The 24,546-nt window shown below is 39.7% G+C and overlaps 1 protein-coding gene across 1 annotated transcript in view; it reads left to right on the forward strand.

Annotated features, from left to right (window-relative positions):
• Positions 1 to 24,546, forward strand: part of COL25A1 (collagen type XXV alpha 1 chain) — a 309,062-nt gene that overhangs the window by 222,422 nt on the left and 62,094 nt on the right. Inside the window, exons 8-11 of the mRNA XM_040606854.1 lie at positions 6,181 to 6,252; positions 7,136 to 7,243; positions 11,739 to 11,774; positions 21,975 to 22,001. Coding sequence (XP_040462788.1) covers positions 6,181 to 6,252; positions 7,136 to 7,243; positions 11,739 to 11,774; positions 21,975 to 22,001 — 243 coding nt within the window. The remainder of the gene's footprint in view (positions 1 to 6,180; positions 6,253 to 7,135; positions 7,244 to 11,738; positions 11,775 to 21,974; positions 22,002 to 24,546) is intronic.

The raw sequence follows: 24,546 nt of genomic DNA on the forward strand, positions 1-24,546 counted from the left end.
AAACCACTGTTTCAAACTGTACCCTTAATGTGCCACAATAAGAAGGCTAAAAAATGTTCGTGATTCTTTCTGTTAACATAACTTTCATGACAGTAACATCACTGAGAAAACTGCTGGAATCTGGTTTAATGTCAATTTATCATGAGCAGTTAATTTAACTTCTCAGACGTTGTTTCCTTATCTGCTACATGGCTACAGGGGTGTTCACCTGCTGCATTCCTCGGACTAATTATCTGTTCTACTTCACTAGTACTAGGCTGATGTGGCTCCCCTGTTTTCCATTAAGCTGAAACTAGGGTAACAAATTGGAGCAAAGTAACCTGGAGCTTTGTAACTAGAAGAGGTTAGGAAAGAACTCGGATTGTACTGGCTGCCAACTTTGTCTGAAGCACTGGGACACTCAGACTTGAGATGTGCCTCCTTTCAGAGTTCATGGGAGCATCCTTTTGGCTGTGGATGGCTCTCCAGGGCCAAGCTATGCCTTTGATGTTTTGCTCCTGAGGTTCCCCTGGGGAATGCAGAACAGCTGTGACACTAGAGTGCCACATACTTGCTCCCAAGACAAGGATGTTGTCATTCCTCTCTAAGAGCTGGGCAATGCACGTCTTCAGTCACCACCAGTTGGTTTGCATCTTGCCCCTTTTTAGTAGTGACAGAGGAATGGTGAGGAAGGAAGTCTCTGAACATCCTGTTCCTTTTTCTACAGCCCTGTCCTGTGACTGAGAAAACATCATGTAGTCATTCTATCTCAAACTGCATCTGCCACACAAAAACACTGCAATATTTCACACTTGATTTAGACCAATATGATCAAAAACAGCTCTAAAACCCATCCAGCCCTAATAAATATCACAGAAGTGGCTTGAACCACTTACTTGCATTGCATAACTGCAGTGGGTATAAATTTTGAAGAGAAACATAAGCCAGGACAGAAGATTTTTGCTGTAAGAACCAACTTTGGGGGGGGGGAGGACCAACCCATCCTGAAGTTAACTTGATGCCTGCCACCACTTTCAGTGAGAGGAGTAGGTTTACCTTCAGGAAGGGTATTCTGTGTAGGTCAGATAGTGATCACTCATCAGAACTCGTAACAGAGTTGTGTGGAAAACACATTTGCATCACTGAAAATTCATCTTTAATACTAAGACCAAAATAGAGAGGTTTTTTCCAGCTTTGTTCATTTTGAGTGCAGCATCAGGTAGAGTTCATTGTGAAAATACAGAGATTGTTATAGGAAATAACGCTTTTATAGTGATACGTTTGTGCTAGTTCTTTAAACGGTACATTTTTATTATTTTAATACAAAGTCTATATCGTTACATAATGTATTCAAATTAAAGGTCTTTGCCGAATGATTGCCTAAGCGAAAAGAAATTCCTGGTTCCTTGTCTTGTTGTGGTGCACTGTTTTAGTTAGCAGATTTGCTGATGGAGAAAGCAGCAGCTATGATAAAAGGGATTGTATAAAAGAGCTCCCACTGAGAGTCCATGGCACCGTACAGGGTGATACCAAACACTGTATTCCCCAGGGCAGTTACAATAATTAGCTGCAGGACTGGCACTTGGTCTGAGGGATTAATTAGAACTGGAGGTAGTGTTGGGGGGAGGTAAAGCAGCCATAAAGAGTGTCAGGATCGCTCTGGCCTGAAGCCTGTGTGATTTGATGTGAAATAGCAGCAGCTGGCTGTAACCTTAGGAAGTGCAAGTGAACAGCAGGTGGTAATTCCTGTCTCATTTACCATGTCTTCACAGGAACATGTAAGCTTGTGCAGCTTGGGTTTATTGGCAGGTCAGAAGGAAAATCCTAAGGAGGACTGTGACATTTACTATACTAAGCAAATGCAATAGTCAAAATGGAGTGTACGCAACATAGTGCAAAACCAGTAAAGCTGTTGCTTAATGTTATTATATTTGCCTTACGACGAGGTTATAATGAACTTATAATATTGACCTCATGGAGACCAATGCACAAAGCTGAATGTACTGTGAAATATCTAGGACTGCTAGTGGGAATTACATCTTTGAAGGCTGTGATGTATGTAACAGGAGGAGTATTCCATCTAAGTAAAAAAATCAGAGAGAGGGAACAATATGTTCTGGCATCCTTTGGTTTTCTCAGTAGCTGTTGTATGGGGATGAGTAGCTTTATCTGCATTTCCAGGTAGGTAAGCAGGACACTGCATTACATAGTCACATGCCTGTTAGCCTCCACCAAGCATCATGTTTTGCTTGGCATTTGGGCAAAAATTGCAGCGAGGCATGCAACAAATGTGCTAGTTTAGAAATTGTAACCAGCCAGCATTTCAGGGTGAGCTTGAGTTGCTGTCAGCAGAGGAATTTAGTGGGCCAGTGGTCGCTGTTGATCACTGTAGTGTTTTATATTCTGTGAGGGCCTCCCAGGGTGTAGAACGAGAGCCCTTCCTATGTGCAGTTCAAGAATCAAACCAAATAAAGAGAAAATTGAGTAACTTTGAATCCATCGTTGAGAACAGCTTTAGATAGAGAAAAAATAAAACAGATCTGGGGGATATTTGTGACTATATTTATAGCAGAGTGACAGGAAAGGAAGAGAACTCATTTTGTGGGAAGGATAGCTCTTTTTATGCCTTTTTAGAAGCTCATTGTTTGCCAACATTATCTTCCATGGATGCCAGAAGATGCAGTGCCTTCTAAAGCCTCCCACACATGCAAAAACTATGTACCCATTATAGTTTCTTTGCTGGGTTCCATTTCATATTCACGTGTTTCTGGCTGTCTCCAAATATGCCTGTTACATATGGGGAGATGATCCAGATCCAAGCTGGCACTGCATGTCTCTGACCATTAGGTCTGAGATTATGCCTGCTTTGGGTGAAGGAAAGAAAGCTTTGTCCTACTTGGGAAGAAGCTGAAGTTACTAAACTGCTGATGGAAGAATGGGATTGTCCCTTTTTCCTCATGTGTTGTTTATCTAGGCAGAAAACTGCAGTTCTGATAGCTGCTCTTGAACTGGTTCATGTGGTGTTGGGAAGTATTGAGAATTCTGGGGCTGGACTGTGAAATGTAAATGTCTTTGTGTGGAGCTACACAAAACTTTAAAAATTCTTTCACTTCTTCTCAAGAAAAAAAATATCTTTCATGGCAAACCAGTATATTTTCTGAGTAAACTCCTTTCTTAAACAATTCTCAGCTCTCCTTCATGTTCAAGATGAGATAAACCAAACCTAATATGAGTTTTGAGCTTCTGCTTTTTAAAATGTCGAATTGAAAATATGCTACTTTTAGAGGTAGCTGAAAATTACTGTGCTGTAATCCTAAAGGCTAATGAGTAAAAATGAAGTTGTTAAAAGATTCTCTGTTTATCCTCTTTTTTTTTTTTAATAAATGAGATTTAAAGTTTATTGCTTGCTACTCAGATTTTAGTTATTTTGTAGGTTTCTTGTTTGTACTCATTTCCATTACACGAGTATTCAAGTTTTATTTAGAAGAGGAATGGACCATATGCACAGCAGGGCTAATGAGTCACAGATGTAAAGATTCTGGCACGGTACTATCTAATAACTTCTTTAGCTCGTATTCCATAATGAGATAAATGTAAATATTATACATCTGTTTTCTAGATGTTTTATCATTCCAGTCTTAGCAGTGTCTCAGGAGTGAGTTTCTTTAAATGTTTGGAGGTTTAGTCTATTTTGGTTTTGTTTTCTTTTTACTTGTTTCTAAAGAGGAGATTTCAGGTCACTGAGCCACACCATGTTCGTCAGAATGGAGTGGGAAGGCTGGTAAAACTGCCACTGGCTTTATGGGATCCATTTACAGGGTCTTAGCTTGTCTCATGGTTATATATCAGGAATAAAGATGCTGAATGCAGCCCAGAGGTGCTAGTGAAGGACATGTATGCATCATGTACCTTTTTCCGTAAAGACCAGTGCAGTCTTTGTGATCCAGAGGATCTCTGATGTGAATGTATGTGGAGTTGAATAGAGCAAATATTTGTCATATTAAAAGAATCTGCTGCAACTGAGGGACCTGGCAGGCTGCTGTTGCCTGTTGGTGCTTTCCACCAGGCCAACGAGACTGCAAAGGGCTCTTGCACTGTGGCAACACGGGTTGCCCCAGCAAAGCCTTCATGCAGGATGTCTTGGAAGCCACCTTGTCTGGCAGGCAGAGCCAGGCACAGCCTTCCCTTTCAGAGGTACCAAGCTGCAGTCCTGCAGCCATACACTCCAGGCCTCACACAGGGGCTGTGCCACCAGCCACACCTCATAGAGGTGGCATGGTGCATGCATGCGTGCGGGGAGCTTGGGGCAACCAGACTGTATTTTAATCTATTTCCTCAGCTGATGTGTATCAGCCATTGAACAAGCCTCTACTTCAGACAGCGTGCTATGCTAAAGGCAAGGAGAGGACTTGGGCATTTCTTTCTTTAGGAGTTCACTGCTCAGCTCTATAAGGTTTCAGTTTTATCAGAATGTCTAATTTGCACCCTACAAGGCAGCACAAGAAAGGTGTTGAACTGAGAGCAAAATTCACCCCTTGTATTGTCACAGAAGGCCACAATTACCACACTCTTCTTTTTTGTACCAGTACAGTGCAAATTCTGCACATGTCAGTAGCATAGGATATGCAAAACCATATGCAGCACACAGCACTTCAGGGGAAAAAAAATTGCCCTGGATAAGAAAATGCAGCTATGCATACGTTTTGAAAATATTGGCCTTGGCCATTTCAGACTACCCAAGATGTAGCAGTAGATTGTTGTTCAGTGTTTATAATTGTGTATGTACTACCAGTTTATGTGCTGAATGTCATATGTTAAACAGAATGTGAGGAGCAGGAAGTTAATCATGCAAAGCGCTTCAAAATCCACTGTCGCTGCTGTCAAGTTCTGCAGCAATCTAGAGCCAAAGCTTTCAGCATAGCTCTCTTGAAGTGCTACAGCACATTTCATTTGAAAATGGCTCAGTCATCTGCTGGCTGATAATCTAACAACTGCCAAATGATCATAACAATTCACTGTAATTTTAAGAAAATTAATCCCTGTGGGACTGCTCCTTCTAAAATCTCTTGATATTCTTGTAGTGAAGTAACAACCTGCATCTGCAGTGTAGTGCAAACCTAACTGTTTCCCATATGACAGAGAGGCTGTTTCCTGTCAGTAGGCAATGTGGGGTATACTAAACAGTGTTCATTCTGTTTGTCTGTTAGTAAATTGTCTCTGTGATGTTTGTGTTGTGCTGTTTTGGTACCATGTTATGCTGTGTCCCTAGGGTCTGCCAGGCTTCCCCACAGTCGCTGCTCTGCACAGTAATCAGATCCTCACCGTCAAGGTTTGTGGCTGACACGTACCTGTTCAGTCAGGTCTCTCTGTATCAGCATAAAAGTGCACATGAAAATTTGTTTTTACCATGGAATACCAATGAATCCTTATGGTGGACCTAAGTCAACCCTTACAAATTGCATTGGTATAAGTACCCCTGATGCAGAGCATGGCATCAAATCTGTAACTGTGTATAGTGTTAGCCCTGGAAACACCCACAATCCCCGTTATCCTGGTCAGTATTTTATTTTCAGATGAGATTTTTCTGTAGTTCTGCTTCCCTGAGGCACACAGGAGTGGGGAAAATGCCAGTGAACTCCATGCTGGTTACGTAGAGTCAGCTTTTTGTGTTAGACATCAGAGGTTTAATCTGTACATACAGATTTTTTCAAAGTGCATTTGCAAATTAAGCAGGAAGGATTGAAGCAATCTGATCAAGCTGGAACTCCAGTCCTTATTAAAATCACACCATTCTTCATGGCACAATATGCTGGTTAGAAAATCTGACTGAAAGCTGAACTGGTGCTTTGTCTCTAGAAGCTTTGCTGAAGGAACAGCATATAGAAACACTTATTCTTAGAGCCCAGGTAATGAAAAAATTAATACACTTGAAGAATTCTCACAGAAAATCTGTGCAGAAAAAACTTACACAGTTAAGTCATTTATACCATTAATTCATAAAGTGTCGTGTCCTGTACATTAGAGGTAAATTTCTTCAAAACAAAATGCACAGTTTCTGTCAGGCAGAAGCACCGGTTTGTATTATTTTAGCTATGATAAATCTAATGAATATGTCTTTATTTCTTTCTCGGGCCTTCTGATGTCTATTCTTCAATTCTCTCATCTCTGATCTTCAACCTTTGACCTCACCTGCCTGATCAGATGGTGTTTCCTAAAATCAATCATGGGTTTCTCTCTGCTGATCAGCAGCTCATTAAACGCCGCCTCATTAAGGTAGTGCTTCATCTCACTGGAGTCTGGTTCTTCTTTACATTCAATTTACTCTCTGCTGTACCTGTTTTGTAAGATGCCTTCTTATAGCAGGTTGTTAATATGAAAATGTTTTTGGAATGAAGCAACTGTTAATGATATTAACAATGTAAAGGCTATGGGTAGCTTTGCTAATTGATCCACATTTAAGATGCAGTCAGCTTTTTACAGCAGTTTGCAGTGGTGTGCTGGAATTTAAATAACTTCAGCACCATTTTTTGGTGTCTTTTTTTTTTTTTTTAAAGGTGAAGGTAATATGTTTTGGCAATTCTTTTGAAAATTGGCTTTTAGAAATGAATTAGTAAAAATCATTAAGAGAGTCACATTATTGTCACTGTAAAGCGGTTCCCCAAAACAGATGAAAAATTACATACAGGTTCCTGGAAATGCAGTTATTTTCTATGCTCATTTTTTAAATCTATCCATGCATCACTGATTGGATTGGAAAATTGCCATGCAAACTGAATATTCTCACATTCTACTTCTTTTGTTGCCTCAGCTTTGTTATGATTATGCCAATTGTGAAGCAAACAGCTGCTTATTGAAAATGGTTACTTGCTCTGGAGAATTAGACGAGTAAAATACTGCAAGGCTACCCCAAACTTTGGCACATGTCCTGTAGTAGGACAAGCAGTTTAGAATTTGAACCTCTGCTCTATGGCTGATTGTACTGGACAGATAAAACCCCTGGTCTTCAAGGCAAAGTGCAGACTCTTGTCACAAGCAGTGAAGAAGCCACTGTCCAGCTTCTTCTAGCCTGGCTTGCACTCTTTCTGGGTAAATCAATGTCTTTTTGTGTAGTTGATGGCTCTAAAACAAACTTGTGATGAGTTTTTTGTTGGTTTAGGGGGACCAAGGACAAGCTGGACCCCCTGGGCCTCCAGGACCACCGGGACCTCGAGGTCCCCCAGGAGATACCGGCAAAGATGGTCCTCGCGGGATGCCTGGCTTACCGGTGAGTTAGTCTGTTGCTGTCATGTTTCCAAATTCCTCTCAAGTGTATGCCAGCTCAGTTTCAAAGATGTTTTCTGAGGCAAGACTGGCAAGTAAGACATGTGGAAGCTGAACCACTGGCAGATTTCATGGTGTACCTGAAGTCTCACATACACAGGGCAAGTTCATAGCAGGGCCAAGAGTAACACCTAGGTTCCTTGCCTCCCGCCCTTGACAGTTTCCCCACACGTTCTAAGGTTTCCCAATTGCTCATTGATATTTAATAGCTGCATAAGGAGGGTCTGTCCCTCTCCACAAGTAGTAAATGTTTCTACTTACACTGCAAGACAAAATTGAATTTGAGATGTCGTAGCATTGGATGGGCTTGACTTTTCACCTCCCAATTTAGCCTCAAAAATCATGGAATTTAAGTTATAAACTACTAAATGCTGCCCAAAATGTAGTGAAGTTTTAAGTCAGATTCTGCCATCTTTACACAAGTCAGATGGAACAATTTTCTTTGGCTTATCCCCTGTATTTCACTAGAACAACCAGCAGAATCCAGTATATAGCTTATTGTTTGGTTTAAGCACAGGATCAGACCCACCACCTTTGGCACTTCGTAATCTGATGATTAAACGCTTTTTAAACAGATGCATAAACACGTGGCTTTTTTTTTTTAAAAAAAAACAAAATATGAATATGGTTTTGGTTTTATATTTTGCAGCCTCCTTGATTTTAATTTTTTAAAAATAAGTACCCCTCTTTTTCATCACAAATGCCACTGTGTTATTAGTGTGGAAACAGAACCACAGAGAGGAATGAGATGTGACAAGTGAAATACCGCATGTACAGATACACATCCTCACACACCCCCATGATAAGTAAAGATCGCAGCCAAGAGGACACATAGGGAACTAGCAAGGGACCAACACAGAAACATATTTTTTTAAGAAAAAGGATTGCTCATTATGTGGGGCCAGGACAAGAAGGCATTACATGTCCCTGTAGGGCCTTTTATAGGTGAAACCAAGAAAGAAAATATCCACACTCTTGTTCTGGCCCTGCTCGGGTTACCTCATCTGAAATTGTATGAACTGTACAAATATAATATAACATGATGATAATAGTAAGACTCTGCTAAAATTTCCTGTGAAAACCCAGCAAGGCTTGCCAATTAAGACCTGCGGTACTGCAGCGTTGCCTCTGCTGCTGTTTTGGTTTGGTTTGTTTTTTACCACCATTGCCCTTGTAAGTTCTAGCTCAAGGTTATGAAATAACATGAAAAATCTGTTGCTTCCATTATGTTGCTTTACTTTGACCAGCTACTCATTTCTTGTTAGTCCTGCAGGAGATCAGGCTTTGGGCCTGTTGTGGTTTAACCCCGGCCAGTGACTAAGTGCCACGCACTGCTCGATCGCTCCCCCTCACCCAGGGGGTGGGAGGAGAATCAGAAAGGAGTGTGAAACTTCAGGGTTGAGATAGGAACAATTTAATAATTGAAATAATATAAAAATGAAAGAACAATGATAATAATAACAGTTGTAATGAAAAGGACGGAGAGAGGGAGAGGAATGAAATCCAAAGGGAAGGGAAGAAAGAAAACAAGTAATGCACAACACAACTGCTCACCACCCGCTGACCGATACCCAGGCAGTCCCTGAGCAACGATCAGCCCACCCTGGCCAAGCCCCTCTGGTTTATATACTGAGCATGATGTTTTATGGTATGGAATACCCCTTTGGCTAGCTGGGGTCACCTGTACTGGCTGTGTCCCCTCCCAATTCCCCGTGCCCCTCCAGCCCTCTCCCTGACAGGGCCTGAGAAACTGAACAGTCCTTGACACAGTATAAACATTACCCAGCAACAGCCAAAAACATCAGTGTGCTATCAACACTGCTCTCACACCAAATCCAAAACAACACTGCACCAGCTACTAAGAAGAAAATTAACTCTCCCCCAGCCAAAACCAGGACAGGGCCTCATCTGGGCCTGCCTTGTGTTGTTTTAGTATGGTAAAATTGGCTGCCAACAGCACAGTGGCTTCTGGTTTGCTGTAGTGAGGGTGAGACTGAAACCAGAACCCATTTCTGACTGCAATGATACCATTTTTATAATTCATGCACAAAAGGCCAGCAGAATCAGCTGGTGTTGCTGATTACAATGTGACTGTGTGTTGCTTCGGGTTTTGTGCTTTTTAGCAAAGGGAACATTAGTGTTTCTCATAACAGGAAAGTCATGCATTTTATGCAATGAGGTCATTCCGTTTCATAATAGTTCTGTAGTGATTTTGACTTTAGATGGCAAGGGAGAGTTTCTTTTTATAGTTTTTTAAGCTGTGGCTATCTTAAGCCCTATAGCATTATGGAAAATCAGTTGATAATACTGCTTTAAAATCATATACAAAAAAGCACTTGGATAGAAACCATCCAGACAGATTGCTGACTGTTATTACCATCCCGTTCCTTGCTACTGTCCTGTACCCTCAGGTTAATGTTTCTGATCCTCAAAAGGCTTGTTCCTCCATAGTTATGTGATATACAGTTGAGCAGCAGAACTGTAAAGGGAAAGCTTAGCTGAGAGGTAATGACAGCTTTCTATTTTTAAAAGGCTTGTGTGGACCTTTGAGCTGAAGAGCTGAACAACAGTAGCCACACTGTGTTATGAGCAGGGACATTGCAACATCACACAGCTATAGAAGGATGTCCTTACAGTGGCCAACCACAACTAGAAGGCAGTAATACCCTCCTTGCAGGGGCTTTTCTTCCAACCTGTCCTGCTCAAGCAAGGAGCTTTGCAATCACCAGAGCTATAAGACGATGTTTTGGCCCTTGCTTTTCCCCATGCCTGTACACTTGCTGTGTATCCTGAAAAAGTCAGGCAGCCAAGGTAGCAAGGCACAGTGAGCAACTCCAGCAGCCACCATTACTTCTCTTCCACAGTGTAGCAGGGCTGGGAGCAGCCTGTGAGCCCACACCTCTCCATCTGTGCCCACACATCTCCATCTGTGTCATTACCACCTTGCATCCTGGAAGTGTTCATACAGATACTTAAAGCTTCTAGAGATGTAAAGGTGTTGGTTTCTCAGGCAGGAAACCTTTAGAGCTGAGGAGGTAGAAATGCTAGGGAAATGCCATTGGGCCTACTGCCAGCAGAGCGAAAACCAAGGAAGGGGTGTAAGAAAAGGTTGTGAAGCCTTCTGCTAAACTTTTCTTTGGATGTCAACAGAAGAACCTGTTGGAACCAGAACATACTTGCGTTCCTATGGCATGATACCTAGAATAGGTTACTTCCCTTTGCATCGCACAGAAACCAGCACAGAGACTTTGAAACTTTAACACCTCCCAGAAGAAGTAAAAGGAGAATAAGGACTTTTGCTGGTAATAAGACAAAAGAGTGTGACGCAAACTCTTGAAATTATTTCACCATTATCTCCAAACATTTATGAGGATCTCTTGATGCTCACATCAGGCTGTGTGATTACTGTATATGTAAGTTAGCAAGGCTTCAGAGTGAGATGAAAAGTCCAACAGGTCTGGCTAATTAGCTGTCAGAAATCTATGCCTGTGTGGTTTCTCTCTCCTGGGTGTCTTGGGGTGCAGATGCTCCTGTGTGTTTGCTTCTGAATGGAATGCGCACATACCCGGAGAAGCAGTTCTGATTCTTTTTGGTTGCCAAGAACAACAACCTCAGAACAGTTATCAGGTTTTTGATAGTTCTCTTTTATAACAAAGCTGCTAAAGAAGATCCTGCAGCTGTGCTGATACAACAGCATATGGATTGCCCTGTGCTTTCTTGGGTTTATAAGGGAGTGATCTATAAACCAGATCACTCAAATGGTAGGAACTGTTTTTTGGATGGATATTTTTAGTTCACGTCATACAACTTACATGTTTTACTGTGTCTACAGACAGTTGTATGTGTTCATATGGGAAGAAAGGGGAGAAGGTAGATCCTGACTTCTTGTAGATCTGTGCCCACAGAAAGAGAATACATTGGGAAAATGAAGGATTACTGTTTTAAAAGCCAATCCAAGTATTTAACAGCTGAGTAATTATTGCATGGCTTCAAAACACCAATATTCATGGGTTTATGAAACATGATAATTTCCAATGGTAAGTTATGCCTGCTAACTGAGGTGATGACACAAAGCAGTAATTTTGCAATATGTAAACAGGGGGATTCAGCACATATGTGAAAATAGCATTTCATTTTGTCCTTTAGCGCCACTGACTGCAAGGGAATATTACATTTGGAACCAAGGAACAGTCAGAACAACGATACTTAACTGTTGCCTCAAGAGCTATACCATTACAAGATTGTGAAATAGCACTTGGCCTCTTAAAATGTCTGAGACTTGGCCTAGTAGTTTAGAAAGAAAAAAAGGTTATATATTTAATCTGCAGTCAGCTGCCATACCTGTTTAAAAGTGGAATTTTAAAGATACTTTATTATTAGGTAGAAAACTGATTTCAAGACATGTTACTGAAATTATTTTCTCCTTTTTTTATTGTCAGGGTGAGCCAGGAAAACCAGGAGAACAAGGACTGACAGTAAGTATTTGTCTCTTCCAGTTTATTAAGAAACTGTAACAGATACATGACATACACACTTTTTAAAACGAGAAATTCCAAAAAGCTTTATAGCTGTGTATTTCCTAACTTTCCTTTGTCACAGACTATTTGAAGCCTCACTTGTGAAGAAAAGATGAGAAAGACAGCATACTTTTTTTACATACGGTTGCCCATTACATAAGGCAAATTTTTTTAACTTCCACAAGTAGAGGGAAATAAAACAGCTAAGGGCAAGGGCATAGCAAAGCAAAAAAAGAGCCGAGCCAGGTGTTCCCAGTTCCTGGCCCCCACTTATCACTGTCTCTGAAGTTGAGCTGTTTCCATCTTGAGACCATGGAGCAGCACAAGAACCATGTACTTGTTTTAAGGGCCAAAATCCCAGCTGTCTCTGTGGCAATAGCTCTGGCCCTTTGCCTGATGGAACAGCGCAGCATACTGAAACTCTCAAATATTCTTCTCTCCTGGGGTTTTGTATTTTTCCCTCTGTGTGTGTGTGAGAATGTAATAGTCAAATGAATGCATTTTTTACAAATATTAAGATATGGGAGTAGATGTTTTCTGTTTCATCAGGAATTAATTAACCCTATTCATTTCAAAGCAAATTGAAGCTCCACTGGTTGTAAATCAGCTTCAGGCACAGGGTAAGGCATCAGAAGTTTCTGCCTGTCACATATTCCCAGAACTGTGAAACATACGGAGTTTTTTTCCCGTTAAGTTCTCCCTAAACACTCATGGTCATTCCTATTTTTATGAGAGATGACAGAATTGTAGCCCGTGACATGTGGTTTTGATTCCTGAATGCTTCTGAGGAGGAAGATTATATGCTTAGCAATCAGTGCAGATATGATTGCTTTCTGTTGGAATTTATGAAGTTTTAAACAGGTGTGATGATATTTTAACTTGGCAAATTGCAAAACATTTTGAATTGACAAAATCCAATATTTTTTGAAGAAAAAACTAAGATTCTGAGACTCAGAAATACCTGCTGTGATCAGCCAGTTAAAGTGCTGTACTTTTTAAATTCAAGATAATTGTTTAACAAACCAAAATCAAAGCCTCCCAAATGTATTACCAAGGGGTTTTGCATGTTTTTGGGCTCTGTTTTGTTCTGTCCTTTCGGTTTCTGAGGGTCTGTTAATAATAGGTGCAATAGCTAGGAAGGGGGGGTGGGGGGGTGGGTTGTTAGTTTTGTTTTCTTTGGAATAGTGTCCTATTTGACCTCTGGACAAAACTCACTCAGATTCTACAACAGTGTCTTCCTTCTATTCAAGACCAGATCTTCAGGTTCACAGAATTCCTGAGGGCTTTTAAAGCAAAACATAGCTCATCACCTTTTAGTCTCCACGTTCACAAGATTCCCACTGCTCTAAAGTAACCATTTGTGTGTAAGAATACAGAACTACTACAGACCTGTTTCTCTAAATGCAAGTGTGTTTCAATAAAGAAAAAAAGGCGTTTAAAATATCAAATTGGCAAGCTTGAGTTAGAGAAAGACCCCAGATAACATGAATTTCCAGCTCCAAATGCCTGCTCTAAAAGTCAGGCTGACAGCTTAAATGTTACATTGTGTGTACATCAAGTAAAGAGCATCAGAGTATCAGGGAGGTAATTAATTTCTTTTTATTCTTCTGGATGCTTCTGACATGCTCTTTATGCCAGTATACATTTCCAGACTTTCTTCCCTATGGAAAGTGGTACAATTATTCAGGTGTTGTCTAGCTGCTTCTGACATTTTCCATCGTGGATTTCTGTACTCAGATATCTCTCTACAAACGTGTTGGAAATTGAGACACTACTTCAGAAATGGCTGATTTCCCAACAAGTATGCTGTAAAATTGTGTTGTCAGAGAAAATAGGTATATTTTGATGTGGAGAACACAGGCCTTTGCCTACCTGTGATTCTTTTTCTGCATTTTCCATGTATTATCTTTTTAAAGTTAAATGAACATGGGAGATCTCTGCCCAAAGGAACTTCTAGGTTAATTCTGCAGGAATTCTTTTGTAAGGACTTGCCTTTGTTTCACACCAAGAGTCTGGAGTCCAAGTTAGCATCCTGTTTGTTGAAAATAGCATTCCTGGTTGAAAATCTTTCCAGATTGTCAGAGTGCCAGTATGCTTCTATTGCTCTTCTATTCTTGCAGTTGAGATGTTTGGGAGAGCTGTTTACAAGGGGGTTTGGGCTCTATATGTTGCTGTGTCAAGAAGAATCTGTTTTCTCTTTAACCCAAGATAGTTCAATTTGGTTTTAAGTGTGATGGAGGCTTAGGTTTAAGTTAGAAAGGTATGACTGTATGCATCTTTAATGTTAGAAGGGAATGTAAGAACAACTAGTTGCAATTTGTGTCTGGTTTCCGTTGCACTTGAAAGCCCTGCAGATCTGCTTTCTACAAGAGATGAAGCTATCATTCCTGTGTGCAGAAAGGATTAAGAGAATGCAGAGGGAGACCAAGCAGAGGGTCAACCAAAGGGATTAAGTTTTGAAACATTATGTGGAACTAGCAAAATATATGCCCTGCAAGAGGGAAGGCCAGTGGTTTCCTTAGCTTTTCAACCTTTTCAGTTAAAGTTGTGTCCTGCCTCTCCTAATTCATCTTTACTCCCATGCCATTTGTCTTCTTTTCCTGGTGATAAGGACTCTTAAATACTATAAATTTTTTTCTGGTTTATCTTCTAATTTTCAGAATAAGTTGTAAATGAATTTGTGATTCTTTTCTACCCAAGAGCTAGGATTTCGGTTCCAGACTATTCATAAGAACTTAAGGTGTTCAGTGATGGGAAATCTCAAAAGCTGACACTGATGATCAAAATTTTCCGGTTCATAAACTGCAATAGGATGGAAGGTGTGCATGGGGTGGTTTTGTTTCTAATTTCCACGTGGAAGAGTTTTTGGTGCTTTTGTGTTTAACATATTTTAAACTAGTGCACAGTAAAAAAAATTTGGAAGAACAAAATTTGCAATGTTTTCAGCTCCTTGTAAAAGAAGTAAATTTAAACATGTTCAATGTATGAATCAACCACTTCTTGTCACTGAAAAAAACCCCGTATATTATTTTATCCCCCAAAACTGGCTTTAAAGATAGGTAAGTAATTTTACAGATGTTTTGCATGAACAGAATGAATCTCCAGAATAACCAGAAAATTCAGGTAAAGGTGTCTCTCTGCAAAAGAAATCTATACTATAATGATTAACCCAAATGCAAAATCCCTCTGCTTTAAGATATATTGTTTTCCAAACTAATAGTTTTGTGCTTATACAACCTTGCTGGGCATCTGTTCAAGAAAATAAGACCTATAGTTACTGCTTTTACTAGTTATTCAGAATAAGAAGGATGTCCTTCCAAAGGATATTGCCATTTCTGTGAAAAGCAGTGGAAAATTGTGACCTTGCGGTTGAGTCTGCAAAATATCACATCTTTAAAATGAATTAATATTAATTTTTCATCTTAGGTTTAAATGAACTCAGAAGGATCAGGCAGAACTAACTGGGGAGTGTTGCTGGCTTCAATTCAGGCTTTTAGACCAATGGTCAAGGTCAGATCCTCAGCTGGTGTGAACCTTCATAGCTCCTCCAGGAAACTACCAATTGTGATTTTCTTTTCAATTGCCAAAGTCCTGCAGCAGCCCTCTTTGTTTCATTCTGTTAGCATGTTCACAGTAAATTTTATGAGGTATCATTCTTTAGCTGTTTAGCTGCAAATGTTTACGAAGAACTAGCAGATAAAACAGAAATTCTCAGCCCGTGCCTCTCACGGCAACTATTTTTTTTTTCTCAAGTACAATTGCATTGGCCTTAAACTGCAGGAATTCTCAGGAAAAATAGGCTTTGGCATTTTGTAACCTCTGTACTTCAGTAACGGTTGCCACAACAATAACTAAGAGAATGATGATAAGAAGCTCTGCCTGAGCACTAATTAACACTTATTGCTGCTCTTTTCATCAGCTAAGGTAGATAGCATAGGAGGGGGGCATTGCTCAATCAGAAGTTATATGAGGTTTCCCATCGTAGTTAATCTGTTTTCTTAGCTGGTCATTCTTTTATCTAGACAATTAATTAATACTAAAGTATTGCACCTTTCAATACTAAATATTCTAGAAATTACAGTCTTTATGAAACACTCCTTAACCATGCAAGAACACATTGTCAGAATTGCGTTATGTGCCTGTTAAACACAGGAAATGGGATCAGTGGGTAGAACACAGGTTCCACTGAAATGCGGACGAATACTTTGTATGAATTTCCTCTTCATGTACGTCTGCTAGTTCAGGTTTCTTTTTGAGTTCTTTATGTCATTAGAACAGTAAGAAATTGGTTTGTTGAAATAAGGAGGTGATCGTACCCTGTACTGGGCACTGGTGAGGCTGCACCTCAAACACTGTGTTCAGTTTTGGGCTTCTCACTACAAGAAAGACATTGAGGTGCTGGAGTGTGTCCAAAGTAGGGCAGTGAAGCTGGTGAGGGGTCTACAGAACAAGTCTTATGAGGAGCAGCTGAGGGAACTGGGGTTATTTGGTCTGGAAAGGAGGAGGCTCAGGGGAGGGAGACCTTATTCCTTTCTACAGCTACCTGGAAGGAGGTTCTAGGCAGGTGGGTGTTGGTCTCTTCTCCCGATTAACAAGTGATAGGATGAGAAGTTGTTTCTAGTTGCACCAAGGGAGGATATTAGGAAGAATTTCTTAACTGAAAGTGTTATTAGGCACTGGAACAGGCTGCCCAGGGAAGCGGTTGAGTCACCATCCCTGAGGTATTTAAAAGACATGTAGATGTGGCCCTTAGGGAAGTGGTTTAGTAGTGGACTGAGCTGTGCTAGGTTAGAAGTTGGACTCAATGATCTTGAAGGTCTTTTCCAACTGAAATGATTCTATGATTCTATTTTAAGTGTTTGATGATTCTTATAGGCACCAAAAGGGAAATACCTATTCTCAAGAACAGTCTTGGAACTTCTTTTGTCCTGTAGAAATATAGACACAGTGTCTCCTAGAGGCCTTCTAGTTACTTTACATAGGAAGTGTGGGAGCTTAAAAAAGTCTTTTATTCAAAAGCTTTGGGGGAAAAAAGAGAGGTTTTGTTTGGCAGTGTATTGTACCATTGTGATGTATTTTCCTATATAAATTTTTCAGTATACAAAAACATTCACTTTTTCATCGTATTTTTGTTAGGCATTTTCATTTGGTGTTTGTGCTTACTGTCCATGAACTCTGATACCTTGTAAAAAGAACCATTATTGCTGCCCCAGACCTGCAAATTGCCCAAACTTTCTATTTCATACATTTCTTTAAATGTTAAATAACTAAGTCACTAGAAGTTGAATATAAAAACACTTTGAGAGGCTGTTGCTAATGTATCATTCCCTGAATTACTGTGCTTTGAAACTGCAACTTTAACCTTTACAGGGCAGAATTATTTCTTGTTTTACAGCTTGCTAAAGCACAAGGAACAGAGTAAGCTTAAAAGGAAAATATATTTGTAACATTAGAAGGGAGGTCTAGGAAGAATTCTGTACTCAGAACATTTGTTCTAACTACGTTTAGGTCAGTCTTTTTAGTTTTGGTTGTTTTTTTATTTTTATTATTGTTATTTTATTTATTCCATATAGTTATTTGTGAGGGCCCAACTGAAGTGTTGAACTTCATTTGATCATTTCTGTGATGCCAAGGTTTGATATGATATAAGCGCTGGAGGTCTGTTGGTTTAAGAAAATAGTGATTGAAGAATGGCATCCATAGTGGAAATATTTTACCTTTTAAAAAACACAGTTGCATAGAAGACTTTTATTAACATTTGTTTATCCTTGGTTACCCAGTTTTCCAAGTGCTCAACTATCAAATAATTCCCCATCTCCAGAGAAACATAGGTAGCAGTTGCATTTCTTTGGAGCAATACACCTTCTTTTCCATCCTCCTATTGAAGAGCTGTTTGAATGAGAACCTAATTCACTGAAGCCCTGCAATAGCTTTTCATAGCTGCCCAGATAGTTTACTCAATTGCATATGATGGCAAAGGGTTCTTCTGAAGTGTTCATGGTATCTGAAACAGAACTATTTTTAATTTTTATTGTATTTAGTTATCTTCCTATTCTGGGCAACCCTTACAACCAAAATTTTAAGCCCTCTCAGCTGAAGTTTCTCAGTGAATGTGTGTATCAGTTTAAAGCAAAGTAGCATAATTTTCTAAAATGTTAAGCAGTCACTTAATCCAAACAGTTTTCATAAACTTTCATGGGAATTTTTGAAGCCTAAGTGCTCCTTATAAAATGAGCTTTTTAACATTAGTCACCAATGGTTTAGGAGTTGATTCTGAGCATGGAAACTCTGGCAGCTTCCCATGATGCAGGCAAAAGACAAATATTTACTATCAACATTATCTGCATAGACTATTATAGAGTGATTTGTTGATCAATTATAGATAACATATTTCTACAAATAGGCAGGAAGTGAAAGAATTCTACAGCTCTTTTCTTAAAGGCTTTTGTTTTACCTCCTTCATATTCCCAGGGATGATAGTGACAGAGATTGAATGACAATGTATTAGCTGTGGTAGTAGATCAAGCCTCCAACTACTGAAGACTACTGTGTGTTTCACAAGTGCATGGTCACTACAGAGCAGAGGCTTTGGGCTTGAGAGGAATGAGGTGGAGAGCTGTGGTAGTAGCTCTCTGTACTGGGCAGCCTGGACCAGAAGAGCTATCCAAAATGAAGTTTAGCCAAGTCTGCATTTGCAAAGCATCCCTTTGGTACTACTGCAGCTGTTATGGAACAGAGAACAGCTGAAGAAAAAGAAAGAAAAAGCAAAACAATCTAAGGAGTTGGTTGGAAACCTTTACGTATTTCTTGCCTTCTGCTCCTGTCTCAAGCCCTACATAGAGATTTTGATTGCTGGTCTTAATGTCTGTTCATCAAGTGAGCAACATAGCACTCTTCCCATTTCAGTAGAGTAACCAGGGCGGGGAGAAATCCATGTGGACTTACTGAATTTCCTATATAGGTTCTTCTAGAAGCTATCAATTATACCTCTGGAAATGAACTCAAGTCTTGAGGGTTTTTTTTATTATATCCCTTCATGTTCTTCTCTTTCTCCCAGATTGTACTTGGGAGAATACTTGCTTATTTCTATCTCACCAGTGTGGTTCTGTGCCTTGCTCAGAGAATGTAACTCACTCACGGAAAATAAGCACTTTACAGCAATTCTGCAGTGGTTTACAGTTTTTTGAAGTCGTTTTCTGTTAGTAATTTAATTTCAGGTTTTCTGGTTTAAGTGGCTGCTGGCAGGCTTATGTGGGGGAGGGATGGGAGATTTCAATGGATGAGCTGCTAAGTTTCCAGTGGCTTTGAGCTTCTTTTCCATTGCTAGGGAGCAGTGCTTTAAATAAAAATTGTTCCCTTTCAGCTATATCATACAGTCTGAACGGTCAAAGGATAAGCAGCCCTTGTTATCATGTGTAAATTATGAAATGTGTCACTTTAGGTAAGGTTTTAATTACAATTGGTTTTCTAAGCATAGCTTTTCTGAAGGTAGCCATAATGTTGGGGACCGTTTTTGTCAAGTGGCATGGTAGCTCAATGGGCATGAGACACCAGAGCCATTTCCAATCTGAGAAAGTCTTTAGTACCCGCAATGGAAAACTACTAATTGTATAAATTATTTATTGATAGGTATCTGCTGCTGCTTTTCTCTGAATGATTCATTTTGAAGGCACAATAAGAGCAAGACTATGCTACTGTATAAATATTCTCTTATTCAGTAACTCCTCTGGAGGAGCTGGAATGATGGCAATGGTGAGGGGGAAATTCTGGGAAAAGACCTTTTCCTGGAGACGCCTGCAACATCTTGAATTATATCCATCCCACAGGCTCACAGCTGCAAGCACCACGCATAAAGTGCTCAACAGAGCAGCACATTTAACAGTTTACTTTGGGGGATGGTAATAATAAGTGAATGATCATTTTACCTTTAAGTAGTAAATTTGTATTGAAGGCTCCTGAATGGTAATTTAATATAGCTGAATGTCTTCAGGTTTTATCAGCTTCTTAAATAGCTAGAAACTGAAGAGGCAATATCCATTCCTTGAACGTAAAAGCAGCAGGTATGACCTATAAAGGTAATCTGTTGTTTCGTATTTGGTCTGGCCTATTGATGGAGGAATTTTTCTTAAGACCTGAAATTCCCCCAAAATGTAACTGGTTAATACATGAAAGGTCAGCAGATAACTGATGCCCAGGGTGCAGACATCTGGAGCTTATTTTGGTAACGATGATGTAGGAAAGCTCTAATTTGTGCATTAATTTCTTGGAGTTTTTAAGATGTTAGTCAGACCTGCACCTTTCTCACAGAAGAAGGAGAGGGTTCCTGGCTTATCACCTTCCATGATGTCAGACACTGAAAGAAACTTATTTCATTCTCTGGAAGAAAGGGAAAAAAAGCTGTTTGTGGAGTATGTTGTTGTATCTCTGATTGCTTCCCCAGCAGGTCACTTTAACCTACCAACATTCTCTTGATTTGTTTTATCTAGTTTTTTCCCTGTCTCCAGTGTTCTTGGAGACTACAAGCAATGCTTAAGAAATAGGCTGTTCTTCATTTACCACATTCAGTATTACTGGTGTCCTCAGCCTCTAGCAAATCTTAGGGTTAGAACTCGGGCATTTACTGAAAAGAAGACCTGATTTAAACAGCAGGTTTTCCAAAATGCAGTGGGCTGCAGGGATTTTTTCTCCACTCTGTAAAAGCAGATAGTGTCTCTACTCATTGCTGTGATCATCACCAGTCCTGAGTGCTCAGGACTTTTGCTTCCCTTCGAAAAGAAGGAAGCAAAGTTTTCACCCTTTACCTCATAGTTGAATTTCCATTAGCAAAATATGTCCCTGAAGTGAAAAGGAGATGCTTATAAGACCTAGTTCTGCTGAGACAACAAAGCAAAAGTTTCAAGAAGCAACATTAATCTATTTTTTTGCAAGGTTTGATGCCCAACCTTAGACATATGAATCCACTTTTAAAATTGCAAGACTTCATAAAAATCAGTGGATCCAGGACCCAGAATTACCACCAGTGGAGATTACCCATGTTAGCAGTTTAAAGTTGCATTGGAGCAATGTTCCAACAAGTCCTGCATCTGCCAACAGTGGAGGATTCTGCCTAACTTCACACTACCTTAAGAATAAAATTGGCCCTGCATTTTGAAGCAGCAATCCTTTTGGTTTTTTGAATAATTGCAGTTATGATATCTGTCAATTCTTCTTTTGTTCTTTCACACATCAGAAGGATTTGGATTCTCCAGTTTTTACTTTTTGTTTTACACCCTCATGGACTCAGAATTCACCTTCCTTGATACAGCACCAGAACCCAAAGTAAGAACATGGGGAAAACAGTAAGAACTGTAGTATATATGGTCTGGCTCTTACCAAAACAGAATGCCAAAATGTCAAGGACATAGTTGGCTGATCTATTTCCCTTCTGCCTCCCCTCTCCACTGTGGCCACAAACCCTGGGTACTTCAGAGACACCAGATGAGAAATGGGTTCTATTAATATTAACAAGACTTTGACTCTTGTATGACATTAAGCAGTTAAGCTTTCCTGAATTGAAATATCTCTTCCTGCCTTCTCAGGATAAAACGGTGATTCTTTTACTTCCCAGGGGCATTTTTAATAGTTTCTGAAATAAACTCTTAATGATTTTTCTTTTAACTTGCAAATGATGGCACAGATCACATATTGGGTAAAACATAGTCATGTATGCTGACACCTAGAAGGTGAAAAGTTTTTGAGTCTTATGCTTCTCTCTATCTTAAAAGCTACCTGTCTGCCTAAATCTTGGTTTTATGCTGCCAAGCAGATGTATTACTGTGGACACACAACTGGCTAACTGTTAGCTGGTATCAGAAAGAGAAAAACCACAGTTGTCTTAATGTTAACAGATTTGTCAGTATTAGAAGAAACAGATGGGCGGAAAAGAAAAGATTAGAAGGGGGAAAATTTGCGTCTTCCAGTTAGTAGTTAGATCAGTTCCAAAAGAGAAGGGAACAGATCCAATGTGCATTTTTAGTATAAATTTTTACTTGATGTATAAAACATAAGCTGGTTTCCGTCCAGTATCAGAGTGCTTGCACAATAAGACAGTTTTAATTGCTCATTTTGGTTTAAATTGGCTAGAGTTATGATGTTAATTGAATTGTTTTCCCTTTGCAGGGACCTCAGGGGCCTCCAGGACAAAAGGTATAGTATAAAAAACAATACTGTGAAAGTGATTATTCCTCCTGGTGCCAAATTGCGAGCAGAAAAGGTGAATGGAATTAGCTACTGTACACCGCATTGAATCAGTTAGTTTAGGCTCTGAATTTTGTTTTTGCAAAATGCAGCCGTATAATGTGAGACATCAGATTTCTCATTTCCGCCACCATAGGAAGTTCAAGAAATACAGAGCAGACTGTTTTCAATCTGTCTGCTTAACTTTCAGGTGAAAAGGTCACTACAATTTTCTTACTCACGCACTGGTATGACTAGGAAACCAAAGTTAAAACGTTGTGAAAGGTGGAGAGATAGAGTTTCTGCTTAAATGCATGTCCTTACTCAAGTAGATCAGTGCCATATGACTAAAGAATTGACCAGCAGAAACAAAGGACATAGGTGTTGCTGATAAATGGTGCTGGGTTGGCAGTGTTCAGGTGGTCTGCCGGTGTCTTCCTGTTCCTTCAGTAACCGGAGACCTGACTTCCTGGGAATGCTTTCAGCATTATTTACGCTCATTAAAGCTGACTGCCTCGGTTTGATGGAGTGAGCTTAGGATTTATGGAATTACACCATTAAAACAGTTCTAGCTGTATCAGTAATAACAGCTAGTAAGCGGCACTTCTCCAGCATCTCACCCATGCACCACCAAGGCAAGTAATTTTCTAGATAATTTCAAAAGTTTAAAAAGTTGTGTGGAAGATATTTAATAAAACAGGCTTAATTTTAACATATGCAAGAAGGATGCCACCTCTGTTTTATTTCTTCTGCGATAATATTCTCTAGGGTGAAGGTTTGCTTGCATCTGTTCAAATGGAACTTTTTCAACAAAAGAAAGAAAAACCTGCTGATATGTAAAAATGTAATCCCAAAGCATGTAAATTGGTGGAATTTTGTCAGATGTGGGCTGTATAGGGTTTGCAAGTTGAAGGAGAAGACTACCCCTCATGTTTAGCAATGAGGGAATGCAGCATTGTAAAGCTGTACTAATGTCTAAGTTGCCATTATAAAATTATACCCTAAGACTCAGGGAGGAGGATATGTTACATGTACAGCATCAGCAAAACCTATGTGATGATGACCTTTTGAATATCTGATAAACTTGTACTTGCCACGGTAGAAACAGCTTTATTTACACTTTCTAACATCCTCTGTCTCATAAGAAAAATCAACAGCTATAGAAGACTGACACTGAGAGGAAGAACTGTTATGATTAGGATAGTTTATTAAGGCTGATGGTTTAATATTCTCCTGAGTTTTGTCTTTAGTTTTCTGGAAAAATTATACAATGATGTGAAAATGTTCACTAGGCCCCCTTTGCAGCGGGTAGCAGTCACAACCACGCATCCAGCAAAAAGAGCCAACAGGAACATCAAAGTGGAAGCTTTGGGAGCAAGGGGAGAGCATTCTGGGTCATGGAGATATGCTGACATGCCAGTGCATTATTTCTTAGTGGTTTGCAGCTCTGTTAAGAGCTGGAGCCTCCTGGGCATTCAAATGTTGGAGGTATTTTGTGACCCTCATGAGTTGCTTCTTTTCTTGTTTCACAGGATTTCTCAACTCTATTCATTGACAAACATGTGCATCCATTTTGGATGTGTTCCCTTTGGGTGTTGGTGCCCTTTGACTAAACCATTTCTAGTGGAACATCCAACCAATATGAATAGAGGGGGAAATGTCATGCATTGATTCTTGGGATGGAGACAAAGCAGGGCATGAAGGGATTCACAGGGTGCTTATTTGTTGTAAGGGTTCTGGGAAACTGCACATTTCACTGTTAACAAAGCCTCTGTCTTTCCCAGTACCCTGTCCTCTTTTTAGGGTGCCAGCCTTTCAAATAGCTGTTATGGTTTTGTATCCTGTTACGAAGCTTATAAATGAAAAAGAAAAGTAATGCTTTCAGTTTCCTTGCTAAGCGATACCAGTATTATGTAAAACTAGGAGAATGCTGTGTTAAGCATATGCAGTTTTCCTGCTTTCTTTATGCCTCAGGTTTTCATTGAACATCTGTACCAAGTCGCACAAGTTCCTTCAAAAACATTGTCCATCATACAGAAATTTATAGTATGAGAGCTTTGTAAAATTATCTTTCTGATGTTACAAGTCAATGCTGATATTTTGCTTTCCTTCTTAGCTCCTTGTGTTTGGTTTGTGTTGGCTTTTAAATATTGATTGCAGTAATACTGATGCAATTCAAAAGAGTATCTGCAGTTTGCACTGTCAGGCTGAACTGTTGCAGATTATCTCCAAAAAGCCTTAAAACAGATAGGTGCTACCAGTTACTGAGCTTCAAGCATCCCTCTTGAAACATTAATGGTTTTGTTCAGGTGCCAAATTCCATTTTGTAGGATCAGTCTCAGAATTTATTGAGAGCACTAAATGGAATTGCACTTTAATTCTTTCGTTTCTTGTGAAGCATCCACAACACTACAAAGAAATAAGCTTGAAGTTTGTTTCTGGAAGAGGCCATACAGGGCGGCAGTCATTAAAATGTGCAATATGAGAACATGTCTAATTAGTATAAAATCTCAAT

Source organism: Falco naumanni, chromosome 1, assembly GCF_017639655.2.
Source record: "Falco naumanni isolate bFalNau1 chromosome 1, bFalNau1.pat, whole genome shotgun sequence".
Classification (NCBI taxonomy): Eukaryota; Metazoa; Chordata; class Aves; order Falconiformes; family Falconidae; genus Falco; species Falco naumanni.